The sequence below is a fragment of the Tyto alba genome, unplaced genomic scaffold (assembly GCF_018691265.1).
Source record: "Tyto alba isolate M040663 unplaced genomic scaffold, T.alba_DEE_v4.0 Super-Scaffold_28, whole genome shotgun sequence".
Lineage (NCBI taxonomy): Eukaryota > Metazoa > Chordata > Aves > Strigiformes > Tytonidae > Tyto > Tyto alba.
Window position 1 is genome coordinate 18,558,923 of NW_024881302.1, and position 12,944 is coordinate 18,571,866.

A 12,944-nucleotide genomic window follows, 5' to 3' on the forward strand; every position below is an offset into this window, starting at 1 on the left:
CACAGTCCTTTCACACCTCTGCAGTCCTTGCTGTGGCAGTGAAGCTACTGCCAATTTACACTGGACTGCTCTGCAGAAAGAAACAGATACTCCATGACTCATGCAGTGCTTACAGACACAAGTTACGGATAACAGCATGATAATTAACAATACCAAATGTCATCTCTAAAATTCAAACATGCAGATATTAATGCCCATGGCATATGACCACGCTAATTTAGGAGGCAGTGTCTGCCCCTGTGAGCAGCCTTTAAATCAATATCTTGCAATCCTCCAGTACTCTTGACCACAGCGTGGTTTCCCCCGTAGATGTAAACCACATGGGACTCCCCTGCATGCTGCAGTGGGGAAGAAGGTAATGAACCCCTGCCCTGCTTGCAGACTCCATGGGAAATCAGATACCATCCAGAAAGAACTGAATGCAATGCTATAAAAAAAAAGTGAGAGATGATGATTTTCACTTAACATATCAATGATTTTTAGTGAATTTTGAGTGCTAGAAAGGGCCAAACGTTCAGAATAGACAGACAACTAACTCTGGCCTTGAAAAAATTAGAAGGAAAAAAAACAACCACTATCAGTACTGCTAAAAGCTAAATCCCCCCAAGTGAACAGTCCTAGTCCAGCTGAGAGATAGAGTGCGAGTCAAACTGTAATAAGCAGCAGCACACAGTGGCCCTTCCCTAAAATGGACTTCAAAGTGCTCACATGCAGAAGTATTCCACTTGACTCTAAAGCTTTGCTTTAATGGTCACATAGAAACGGATTTGTGGATTACAAGCAAAAACCTAAGATGCAGGAGGAATCGAAGCTGGAACTTCCCCATGGTGACCAAGTCAGAATTGCCATAGAATCTGTGTTTTCCACAGCCAGGCAGGACGTGGCATTAGTGCCTCTGGAACACGGCTGCCCCAGCAGCTGCCGGCAGAGGCTCAGCAGTAACGCAGGGGCCCGAGTGCCATCTACCGGGCTGCTCTATGGGCTCCCTCCCGCTGCAGCTGCATTCCTTCACCTCTCCCAAGCCTCACCCAGCCCTTCTCAGACTGCTGCCTCGGGCACAAGCACCAGATAAGGTGACATAGCAAAAATATTTCACTTGTAGGCTAGGTGTCAGTCCTTACAAAGGAGCCCGGCAAGTGGTGAAGTTGCCTCCTGAGTGGAGCAGCGATGTGACTGACAAACTGCTGAGAAGGGGCAGCTCCTGCAGCACCAGCACCCAGGCACCAGCCCAGCTCAGAGCAGGCACCCGCAAACCAGAGGAGTTCCACAAGAGGCACTACTGCATGCAGCCTGGGCCACTGTGGATGATGACATAAAAAAAAAAACCCAACCTGTTAGTCGGTGAATATTAGACAGTGACCGCTATAATGCTGGTTATATGCCAACTGGTGAAGAGTAATAGAGAGGCAGCAGCTTGGGTTCTCTGGATTTTCACATGCTGGAAGGCTCTTCCCCACCATTCTGTGGCTGTCTGATCAGCATAAATCATGTTTTATTGCCAGCTACACTGTCTGCATATAGGAGCCTCGTGTCCTGACTGAAGCAGCCAAGAATCTAGAGCCAGCCAGCCAGCCAGCCTTTGGAAGAAAAGCCCAAACCAGTGTCTACGAAGCCCTGAAGGGACTTCACAAAACCTTGGAGTTAGCAGGTCATAAAAGTGATATAAAAGAAAAAAAATAAACAAAACCAACAACAAAATACCCCCAAACCCCTGAAATGTAGTTGGACAAACAGGCAGAGTAAAAAAGTTAATAGAGAAGATTTATTGCTTAAAATTGTCTCCGGTTATGTGAATAGCTAGTAGGAGACTCCCACCAGATCAGTCTGCCAGCTCATCTCTCACCAGCACAGGGAATCGACTGCCTCCTTCACAGAGCTGCGTGTAAATCGCCCGATACAGCTGAGCCACAGAGGCTTCCAGGCAGAGCTTGGACTCCAGGACAGGCAGCAGTTCTGCCATCATGACCTGGGCAGGAGCAAAGGAGACATGTCACCAGAGCCAGTGTGCACTTCTAGGATTCCATGAAGTGAAGTGGCTGCATAACAAGTGAAATCTAACCAGAGCGGTATGACTAATAACATGCTAATTGATAGACAGATGCTTTCTCTTGTCATATTTAACAAAGGCAGAGCTGTTCATCCTCTGCTCATGAAGTACACCAGCAGCCACCCAGCCTTCCTAAAGCAGCGAGATAAATGGCAGTGCTTTTCCTCTGTTGCAGAGATGGCCCAGTGCTGGGATGAGATCAGCATCCTGCAAGAAGCTGAATGTCGTGGTTTAACCCCAGCTGGCAACTAAGCACCCCGCAGCCATTTGCTCACTCCTCACCCCCGTGGTGGGATGGGGAGGAGAATCAGAAAAAAGTGAAACTCATGGGTTGAGATAAGAACAGTTTCATAATTGAAATATAATAATAATAGTAATTATAATAATAATTGTAATGAAAAGGAAGATAAAGAGAGAAAAATAAAACCCAAGAAAAGCAAGTGATGCAGAATACAATTGCTCACCACCTGCTGACTGGTGCCCAGCCAGTCCCTGAGCAGAGATCGACCCCTCCTGGCCACACTCCACACCCCCCCAGTTTATATACTGAGCATGACATCCTGTGGTATGGAATATCCCTTCGGCTAGCTTGGGTCAGCTGTCCTGGCCATGCTCCCTCCCAGCTTCTTGTGCCCCTCCTTGCTGGCAGAGCATGGGAAACTGGGAAATCCTTGACTTAATCAGGATAAGCACTACTTAGCAGCAACTAAAACAGCAGTGTGTTATCAACGTTATTCTCACACTAAATCCAAAACACAGCACTATACCAGCTACTAGGAAGAAAATTAACTGTCCTAGCCAAAACCAGGATGCTGAAGCTGATGTTGACTCAGGAGCTCTGCAACCACACAGTGAAGCACTTACTCAATGCTAAATTCAACCATTCACACATGACTGTTCCTGCACCTCCCAGTTGGGCCACATTAATCCAAGACAGCCAGGCAAGCGGCCAAGTCCAGCCCAAACAGAACAAAGCTACACACCTCCCCAGCAGCACAGGCTACAGGGGATGCTAAAGCTGTCCAACATTCCCCAGCCTGGCCTCTGGTTTATTAAACCTAGCTCGTGATCTCAGGCCATGCTCTCAAACAACCCACTAGCCTGTCACAGCATAATTAACAGCACAAAGCTCTGGGATTATGACTGTGACTGACAACTCAAGCACAGGTGAACTTCCAGTAAAAGGACAAAAGTTAGCCTCTAGTACCCCACTCTTGAATTAATACTGAGAAAGACATTTTGCCTGGGACTTTTTTTTTTTTAATTTTTCAGCTGGCATCCGCTAATGAAGTCCGAGCAGTCTGCACATTAAAAAAAACATACAGCCTATTATACACACTGCCTTCTCAGGAGAAGAGTGGACAATGAACTGCACGTGTCAGTCACCTCCCTCAGAGCATTTTTCAGTGGCGGAAACAAAGGAAAACCCAAACAGAAGTTTGGTACAGAGTACAGGCCATCTGCAAGGGGTTTCCTTTCCTGTTCTTCATAAGTCTCTGCACAGGGACAGGGGAACAGAACACAGTTGCTATTCTCTGGGAAGAGTTAAGAGCTGCAGATATGAAAGCTATCCAAGGGGAAAGGCTGGCACATGAAGAGGTTGCTACACTGCTCCACTTCTTGAGAGCGAGCCCCTTCTCTTCCATCTGCCTGGTCTGCTCCTGGTGCGTAAGAATAGGGGAAATAGGCCTTCACCATCAAAGACAGGCTACGAGCTACGAGGACTTTTTAGGATTCTTAGCATTTCTCCAAGGAAAGGCAATGGACAGGTTTCACCCAAAAATACATACATCCTTTCCCAGGGTATTTATCTTGTAGCAAGTCCATTCATTTCACCTGTCCCAAGAATTTCACCTATCTTGCACACTCTGTAAAGAGCTGCTTCAGATGCTTAGAGCTCACCCAGCACAAAGCACCTACTTAGATACATGTGCAGAGAAAATCGAGTCACTTGACAAAGCATCAAGCAGCAGGCTTCGGTCACTACTTCATTTTGGGTAGATAAAAATCAAAACCCTCACAACTCATAATTCAGGATTATAGCACCAGAGTCCCATTTGAAGACAGGCAGCAATCTATCTTCATTCAGAGGGTGCTATGCTGCCAGTTATGAATAACTCTTCCTGGCTTACAAAAAACAACTTTTCCAAAGTGTCTATCATTCAGGTCAACAGCAAAGGTTAGGTCAAAGGAGTAGATGTGATTTCACAGATCTTCTCAGCCCTTTGCTGCTGTTGGCTGAGAAGAACAAGTGATCCCCGTGCAATGAGCACTCTGCTCAGGCTGGTGGAGAGACAGACCTCCTATCATGTTCTTACAGGCAGTCTCAGAACAGTAAAGTCGAGATTAGCAGCACAGTGGTTTGAGATTTAAAAGGAAAGGAACAGACACCAGAGGAGTTCACTAGTTGGAGGTCATGCAGGAGACAATGACAGAGTGAGTGCTCTAATGGGACTGTAAAGGACTGCCAAAAGGGGTCTCCAGGCACCACCAACATCCTCCACTGTCAAACTCTTTCAGAGTAGCTAAAACAACAACAACAACAAAAATCTTATCAGAAGACTCAAACACTGAAAGGTCACTGTTCTGGTCTTAACAAAAAAAGTAAGTCCATTCAATCTATAAAGCACGTAAGGCACTGATGGGACTTGGACACGAGGCATAAACATAGAAACACCACTGAGAAAGCTTGCTGTGCTGCTGCTCCCCACCAAGACCCCATATACCAGTTGTCACCCCACAATTGCCCTTTTCTTGCCCTACCCCAGGAGCACTAACTTTCAAAGACTCACCTTTTGTAAGGCAATTTCTTGGTGCAGCACTGACACTTGCAGCTTCAAGGCAAACAGGTCCCTCAGCTCCTGAAAACTGGAGTAACAAAGGAGAGGCACAGCCAGCATGCCTGCACTGTCACACGCCGGTCCCCTGGGAGGAACATGGGCTGGAGAGCAGCTTCCTCCGTCCCCAGTGCAGTCTGGGCACAGCCTCATCTGGGACTCCACAGCTGCCAGGATGGAAGAATTGAGAGGAGGCAGAAATAGACAAGTTAAATCTGTACTTGCAGAATTTGTGATTTACATGCTGTTCCTAGAAATGAATGATTAGTGACATTGTATTAGTCAGGGTGAGCTCCTCACACATGGCACAATCAGGACACCTTAAGCTATGGCATGCAGTCTCCTCATATCTCAATAGCTCCCTCACCAGCCCTCCTGAATTGCAGCAGTTAAAGTCCCAAGCCTCTCCTGAACATAGATGGGTGGCAAATAGATACCACAGCTTCATTTGCCAGCAGAGAATTTTACATGCTACATTATCATTAAGGATAACCAAGAGAAAATTTGTGTTGGTCCACAGTGTTCTGTGCACAGATGGCAAACTACTGTTCAAGCACAGCTGGCCACATTCCTACCTGACTAGAAAAACAGGGACTGGCTCACCTGCTCGCAGAAGCTGCAGCTTACGCAGGCACTGGGAAACTGTGGTTTGCAAACCCTCCAAGGTTAGAAGGCTTTCATATTCTCTTTGCAGAGTGGGATGGTCTGGAAGAGAAGCAGAGGAAAAACAGCAGGCATGAGCATACTGAAACCTTCTCTCCCAAATACCAGTTTCTAGAATGGCCTTGGCTTCACCAGCCCTCATTTTAAGCACAGAATGCTCCTGCCCCTCATGTCCAGCACATGCCAAGAACACCAGACACGTGGAACTGGACCCCACTGAAATCATCCTTATTCCACCTTCTGCCACCTCCACCCCTCCTTTTTCTTCTCCTTACCTGCAGGCTCAGCTTCCACATACTGGCTCAGAAGGGAGGGGACATCCTGGAGGACCTTCAATTCCTCCTCTATCTCTGCAGGACTGAAGGCTGGCATTGGTGAACAGAACTCAAACAGCAGCAGCTTAAGGAAGGTTTCACACCACCAGCTGTGTGCTACCCCAAGCCCAGAGCCAGACTAGGTGGAATCAGGGGCAGAGGCAGAGGGCAAGCAGCCTGTGAAGTGGCGTTGCAGGGGGAAGGCAAAGACAGCGCAGCTGTGTATGGCATGTGTGCCTTGTGGCCTTGTTTGTCCGGATCAAAAGTTTTATGACTGCTCAAGAGATTCACTGTGGAAAAAAACCACTTCCTAGAGACCCAGATTGAACTCCTATTATTGGAGGAATAACTCTCTCCAGATGGGAGCATGCTGCAGAACGACTGCACCCGGTGCCTACTGTATCACACCACGTGCTCATGGAAGGGGGCAGTGAGCTGAGAAAGGATACAGTTGTCTGGATCCTCTCTATAAAACAGTTCCTTGCAGCTGCTGCATCTGCACTTGTTTGGCAGAGACGACATCTCTCCCATGCCCTGAAAATTCAAGAGGCAGGAAGTGAAGTTATGCTCCACTGTCCCAAACAGTGCTCACACTGAGACGCGACACATCAATGACATATCAGTGCTTCAAATACAAGAATCTTCCTCATACCTCTCTTTTACAGGTTATTTACTAGCCACTCCCCCCTCATTTTTAACAGCTGGTATTAGATCAGCAAGGACACCCTGCAGAAAGCATTAGACTCTGCAAAACACCTATGTTATTTCTCAACTTGTTTCGAGGGGAAGGATTTACAGCCATCAGAAGAGAGACGATACGTTTCTACAAACAGAATGTGAACTTGCAGCACACCACTAATTCTATTGTATCACCCTACTCATGTTTTTATCCCACAGGAAACAACACATCTTCCCTTCCTTTCTTGAGGGGTAAGTCATTTGCATTTCTGTACATTTACTCTCTTAACAAATGTGTGCAAAAAGAAGAGCAGACAGGACAAATTCTCACCCTAGCTTTTACCACAGTGATTCCTTCAAATGTCAAACTTCCTCAAGACTGTCCTTTAACCCTTTTTTTTTTCCTTTTTTGACAAAGTGGTATATTTGGCAAGGGTATGACAGTAGTACATCAGTATCAGGAACACAAACATTTAAGAACAGTATCAGGAGTAAACTGGCCAGGACCTCGTATCAGTGTCCAGTTTTTAAAAGTAAGTGTTACACAAATAATAGCACTACCAGAGGTGCATTTCACTTACAGAGCTCAACATCCCCACTGATGCACAGTCCCCGTAACATCCTTTAAGTAAATGACTGCTTTAAAGAGCCTGTGCATCTCAGCCAGTCTCCCAAAACATGCTGCAATAAGTGAGAGCCATCAGGAAGAAGCTTAAAATAGTTAAGCAGTACATGACTGTCTAACCTGAGTATGCATGTGTCTTCTCTCCATCCAAATGGATCTTTTAAATCATGATAGAAACTGCAGTTTTCAGAAACACATTATGCAAAGAAGTAGCAAGGTTAATGGAACAGAAAATAAGTTACCAGGCAAGATGCATTCCCTCTATAAGGGATCTTTAGAGTAAAGGTTATTTTCAATCTGTCACTGAGTTGAAAGTAATAGTGAAGAGTGTAAAATTACACCAGAGTGATTAGGGTGCCAAAGGGTTCGATTTACAAGTGAAAATTAAAGGAAACAAGTCTTTACAACTTGCTGAAGGGCAGCTAACAAACTGATGTCTGATAAAAGACAGTTCCCAAGAGGAGGAGGAATTCTTAAAGGGCAGCACAAGGAGCTATAGCTAGATTTAAGATAGGGTTTACGATTAGTATCTAGACAAACTACATAATGAGAAATATCCTGAACTATGGCAAGATTTTTCAAAGGAAACAGTGGGAAACCCTTCCAGAGGACTGGAGAATGGACTAGAGCACCAAGTTCACCAGAAACCCAACCACCTGCACCATCAGTGCAGTAACTGACTCTTTTAAATAGAGTTCATCAGCAGGACTCAGCCTCAAACAGACACAGCTGTGGTGCTTCCAGGGCACAGAGGTGCCCCAGCAGAGCAGTTCAGGTCAGTAACTGGTTGGGAAACTCCTTCATTGCACAGGGTATAGAGGCACCCACCCCACAGGGTTTCCTGCCTTCACCAGGTATGTGCTATCAGCAGAGCAGCACTGTTAAACCCACGATTAAAGCATTCCAGTGCCTGTATAATTTGGTGATTAGCAGGGATTAGCACTCTGAAAACAAAAGTAATGCCAGTGGCTAGAATAATATGAAAACACATATCCTCAGAAACAGCCTTGCTGAGACACACTGTATTGGACCGTTCCTCCTGCTCTGAGTCCAGACCCCACACACTGTGGGGTCAGTGCCTCCCTGCAACCTGCAAACCAGCCAGGTCTCCCCCATCTGGCCCCTCTTCACAGCCCTTAAGCAGAAGGTAGTTCTGGACTGATCAGGCTGGGCTTACCTGGAGTTCCTGGAATAGGCTTTCCTGTAGGGAAGCGGTAGCTTCAGCTGGCATCTGCAAAAGAAAAGAAGCATCAATCCTGACTGCCAGAGAGCAGTGGAGCCTTGTCTTCAAAGACAGAAAATTACATTCTGTCTAAACCTGAAATTAATTTAGCTGTAATTAAGACGTCAGCAACCCTGGAGACTGCATCCCCCACTGCCTTTAGCCTGTCCTCAAGGAAAGAGGATCAGTCTGCTCATGCATTTCCACTGAGCGGACTTGGGAGAGTTCCTGCATCCCACCATCAGCCATGAAGAGGTTCATCCAAGGTGAGAAGCTGGGAGCAAATCCCTGACAAAACAGAGTACAGGCATGGGAACAACATGTTCGGGGAAGCTGATCAATACAGATGTGAGCATAGGCAGATCTCCCTGGCACTGTTGCCATACCTGAGCATGACAAGGCAGCTTTTCTTAGCACCATAAACACTCAAAGAAATGGGAAACGGACATTTTGGCTTCCACTGGGAATAAGCATCTTAAGCCCAAAGTATAATAACCCATAACTTGTTATTAGAAAAACATGTGGGTTGGCAGTTACAGCTAGAGTCACATGCAGACTATGAACGCAAGACCACAATTGAGATTTTAAGTAAATAAATATTTGAATCCAGATTCCTGTTCCCCCAGCAACTGTCACTCTGTCTTGTGTCTGTTCCAACACCACATGGACAGTGATAATTTCCTCCCTGCACAAACACAAGAGTTGGGTTGTGGCAGCTGAGAACTATTTCTCAAAATTTTCCAGGGACAGGTATGTATCAGATCTAAACTTCATTTTTTCTTTAAAGCAAAGAGTACACAGAAAATAATATAGAAATTATTGAACAAGACAGACTGGTTTGAATGCAAAGCAAATCTTCTAAGTATTATTTTGCCAACTTTCCACAGAGAAACTCAGTAACATCCATTTCATAATTCTTCCTACACCAAACACTCAAAACAACTGCATTTTAGTCAATACTATTTGTGTAGTTACACGGGCAGTATCTTATAGGTTAAAGGGGATAGTATTGAACCCAGATGCCATCTCTCCAAAGACTGAGCATATGAGAGGGAGAAAGTGCAAGCGTGCAATTAAAAACAAAAAAAAATAAAAAAATCAGTAAGTTGTAATAGAAAGTGCACTCAGAGGAAAAGTAAGGGTCAAGAAAGCTCACCAGGGACAGTTTTCCAAAACAGTCACAGGGGACTATGAAATATCAAAAGTCTTAATTAAAAGACTTTCAGCATCCCAGCCATCCAAGAGTAAGCCCTTAAAATGAAAACACTCACTGGATCACAATAAAGGCTTTTGAACTGTAAAGGATCCTTCCTCTTGAGAAGGATCCTAGGAGAGGTGAAACCAAGCTGGGTCTTACAGAGCAGTAGAAAAGACCAAGCTTTGCAGATGTGCTAGTCACTGTCAAGCAGAAGACGACAGAGGTGCCCATCTCTCAGCACTTACCCCTTTTCCTGCAGGGTGACTGGCTGAGGTGAGGTTCTCCTTCCCAAAGCACCTTCAGCTGTAAGGTCCTCCTTTTTGATGGACTCTCCCAGGAAACCATAGTGTTTTCTTCCTGCATCAAATAACTGCTCGCCTGCAGCTACAGAGTTCTTTCCCCCAGCTGAATTCCCTACGGAAAAGCTTTGCTTCTCATTCAGGGCAGATTTGGACAAGCCAGGTATCTTTTGGGGTTCAGCTGGAGCACAGACCTCTCTGTCACTGACACTGATTACTGTCCTATGACTCCTTCCTTGTTTGCAAGCCACCCCTTTTGAGGAGCTCTTCCCATCTGTCCTGGGACCTTGAGAAACACATCTGGCTGGGGTTTTCCTTTGCAGTTTCTTCACATCTGGGTCAGTCCTGTAAGGAGCTCTTAGCTGGTATGGAGAAGGCTTCTTCAAAGAGACAGGCTTTTTGCTAGACGGCTTCTTCAAAGAGACAGGCTTTTTGCTTACAGTTCTCACCTCTGTGCTCTCAGAAACATCCTGAACAGGTACAGGCACTTGCTGTGCTTCAGAATTCTTAGGAGCAGGTTCCTCACCTGCAGATTTCTGTCCTGCAGCTCCCTGGGCCTCTAATGGAGTTTTCAGGATGCTTTTCCTGACTTTCAGTGCCTTCTCTAAGGCCCTGTTCAGCAGTTCCAGCTCCTCCAGCTCCCTGGGTGAAGGCCTGCTCTCTGCAAGAGGATAACACATATCAGAAGGTCCAAACCTAGATCCTTCCCATTTGTCTCTACATTAACTTGCTTTTCCAGGTGCCCCAAAAGGAAACCAAGCCCAGCAAATGGTACAGTGGGTATTTTGGCCGCATTCCCACAGCAACTACACAGAGGATACAGGCAGGCTTGCCAAAAGCCTCGAAACCCCAAGATGGATGTGAGTCACAGGAGACAGCTCTCCCAAGTCAACGTCCCCTTCCATCAACAAGTAACAACCACCACATCAGTCAGGCCCACAGACACTTCGTTGCTGGCTTTGGTTAGTGCAGCACGACTCCAAGCCAACACCAAGGAGGAAAGTGGGAGGAAAAAGGTAGAGGGCGGCTCGATGTCAGTGCAGAGCACTGGAAGGACTTGTGACACCAAAGCCAGCTCAATTCCGGCCAGGCCAAACGGGCCGGTGTGACAGACATGAGGTGGCACCAGGCGGAGATAGAAGCGCTCACCATGTCCCTTGCTGGAGCCGGCCTCTGGCTGCGCCTGCTCGTCTTCCTCACAGCCCCTGGGGGAGGAAGAAACACAGCGCCAAGGGCCGGCACTGCTGAACAGGGCCGGGCTCGGCGGCCGGCGGGGCCTCTGACACGGCTGCGGGAACGCAAGCGCCCGCCTTACCGGCGCCAGGGGCCCCGGGCTCGCCCGCCGGGCTGCGGGCAGGGCCGCCCGGGGCAGCTCCGCGGGCCCCGGCACTCACCAGCGCCGCAGGACGGCCCGGCTTCTGGCCGTGCGCTGCTCCAGCTCCCGCCGCCGCTCCGCGCCTTCCCCCAGCGCCGCCTCCAACGCTGCCGCCGCCCTGCAAGGCCCAGCGCCGTCAGGGCCCCGGCACAGCCCGCCCTTCGCCCGCCCGCCCGCCCGCCCCGCTCTCACCGCCGGCCGCGGCCCGCGGGCAGCATGGCGGCCCGGACGGGCCCACACGCCGCCGCGGCGGGACCCGGTGCACCCGGTGCCGGCACTCCCGCTCCGTATCGCCCTGCCAGGACCCGCGGGGCGGCCGCGGCCCCGTCCCGCCCTCCCGGGAGCTGAGGGGCCTCCGAGCCCGCGCAGGGCGGGCGGCAGGGAGCCGGAGCCCCCTCCCAGCCCCGCCTGGGCCGCGGCAGCCGTTTTTCCCCTCAGAAGGGTTCAGTTATCCTGCTCGGCAGCGCCTCTCTGAGGGGAGCCGGCCGGCCTCGGGCGGGGCTAAAAAAGGTGAAGAGTGAAGACATATGGAAAATTACAAATTGCCAGTGGCGGCAATTTTGTTTGCTTAATCTAATCATATTTTTATTCGTAGTTCTGCTTCGGAATCTGCCTAACGAAGGAATAAGGTACACCTTATCTGTGACTAACAGGCTGGAGCCTGTCTGGTTGCATGGTTTAGGTACGCTCCGCTCCTATCTAGGAAAAAACAAGATAATGGGAGAAGGACACTGAAGCCTGCAGAATGACCAGATGCAACTGGTTTTGTAAGGGAAAGGGGAAGACAGAACCAAGTTCACAGAAAGGACGCTGTGGTGAAGATGAGGGTGATGAAGTAAATGACCACTGGGGGTCCTAGAAGACCACCTAGAGACTGTAGTGCGCATGTGGAAGGAGGCAGCAACATATTATGATTTTTTGGAAAAGTAATATCGTAATTAGTTCTTAGAAATTACATGAATATGTACTTACATATAGACATACATATATATACATGGTGTATAAATACCATGAACTCCACTGCAGTGCGGCACATATTGGGAGGAATGATCCCCTATGCGTCCAATACGTCGAATAAAGAATACCTGCCTAATAGCTATTACAGCTATTGAGACTAAATTCTCGGCTTCAGAGCGCTCGCAGAGCAGAGCCCTCCCAGCAGCTTCTTGTCCCCACTCTCTCCAGAGGGGCAGAGCAGAAATTGGATTTTATTTTGCTCAGGTGTTGCTGTGGCTGGCCGCCGCGGTGGAGCGTCCGGAGAGCACGCACTGCACAGCCCCCCCGGACCTGCCGCACAGGGCCCGCAGAAGCTGGAGATTAAAATTCGCCCATCCCACGGGCTGGCTGCGCTCCAGCCTCCCGCTCCGTGTCCTGCCCACGGACAGGGCCACGCGGGGATCCCCAGGCCCGCTGGGCCAGCGCAGGGAGAGCAGGAGAGCGGACAGTCCCGCTGGCACCCCACAGGGACACCGGGCTCTGCAGATGCCTCTGCTGCCTTTGGTTTGCGTCAGCAGAGCGGCAAATTTGTGGGTCTTTTTGATGGGGAGAGGAATCTGCCTGGTCCCGTGTCTCTGTTGGCAGCTGAACACTGCTGGGATCATCTTGGGGTACAGCTGTTGCTGCGGAGGGGCGCGCTCCAGGAGTGCCCACAGCTGGTACCCGGCGGGGCCTGTCCCAGGCAGCTGA

The 12,944-nt window shown here is 48.6% G+C and overlaps 1 protein-coding gene across 2 annotated transcripts; it reads right to left on the reverse strand.

Annotated features, from left to right (window-relative positions):
* Positions 1-1,740: 1,740 nt before the first annotated feature.
* TEDC2 (tubulin epsilon and delta complex 2) lies at positions 1,741-11,726 on the reverse strand. 2 transcript variants are annotated; one of them, XM_042798782.1, is made up of 11 exons: positions 11,451-11,726; positions 11,278-11,376; positions 11,033-11,088; positions 9,830-10,544; positions 8,342-8,395; positions 7,285-7,341; positions 6,311-6,395; positions 5,823-5,931; positions 5,488-5,589; positions 4,840-5,051; positions 1,741-1,966 (listed from the first exon to the last, which is right to left on the reverse strand). In XM_042798782.1, exons 1-11 carry the CDS (start codon positions 11,474-11,476, stop codon positions 1,820-1,822), a joined length of 1,662 nt encoding a protein of 553 aa, XP_042654716.1. In that variant the 5' UTR covers positions 11,477-11,726; the 3' UTR covers positions 1,741-1,819. The 2 variants fall into 2 exon arrangements, with proteins under 2 accessions (XP_042654716.1, XP_042654717.1); XM_042798783.1 differs by lacking the exon at positions 7,285-7,341 and having other exon boundaries at positions 11,451-11,725.
* Between the last annotated feature and the right edge of the window lie 1,218 nt (positions 11,727-12,944).

What these genes read in the sequence shown, in the direction of transcription:
- TEDC2 (XM_042798782.1), bottom strand. Translation starts at nt 11,476, where the DNA reads ATGCTGCCCGCGGGCCGCGGCCGGCG. An exon ending in GCCTATTCCAGGAACTCCAG is followed by an intron (nt 7,342 to 8,341) that starts GTAAGCCCAGCC and finishes TGAAAACTGCAG; the next exon opens with TTTCTATCATGATTTAAAAG. An exon ending in GAAGACACATGCATACTCAG is followed by an intron (nt 6,396 to 7,284) that starts GTTAGACAGTCA and finishes TTGAATTTTCAG; the next exon opens with GGCATGGGAGAGATGTCGTC.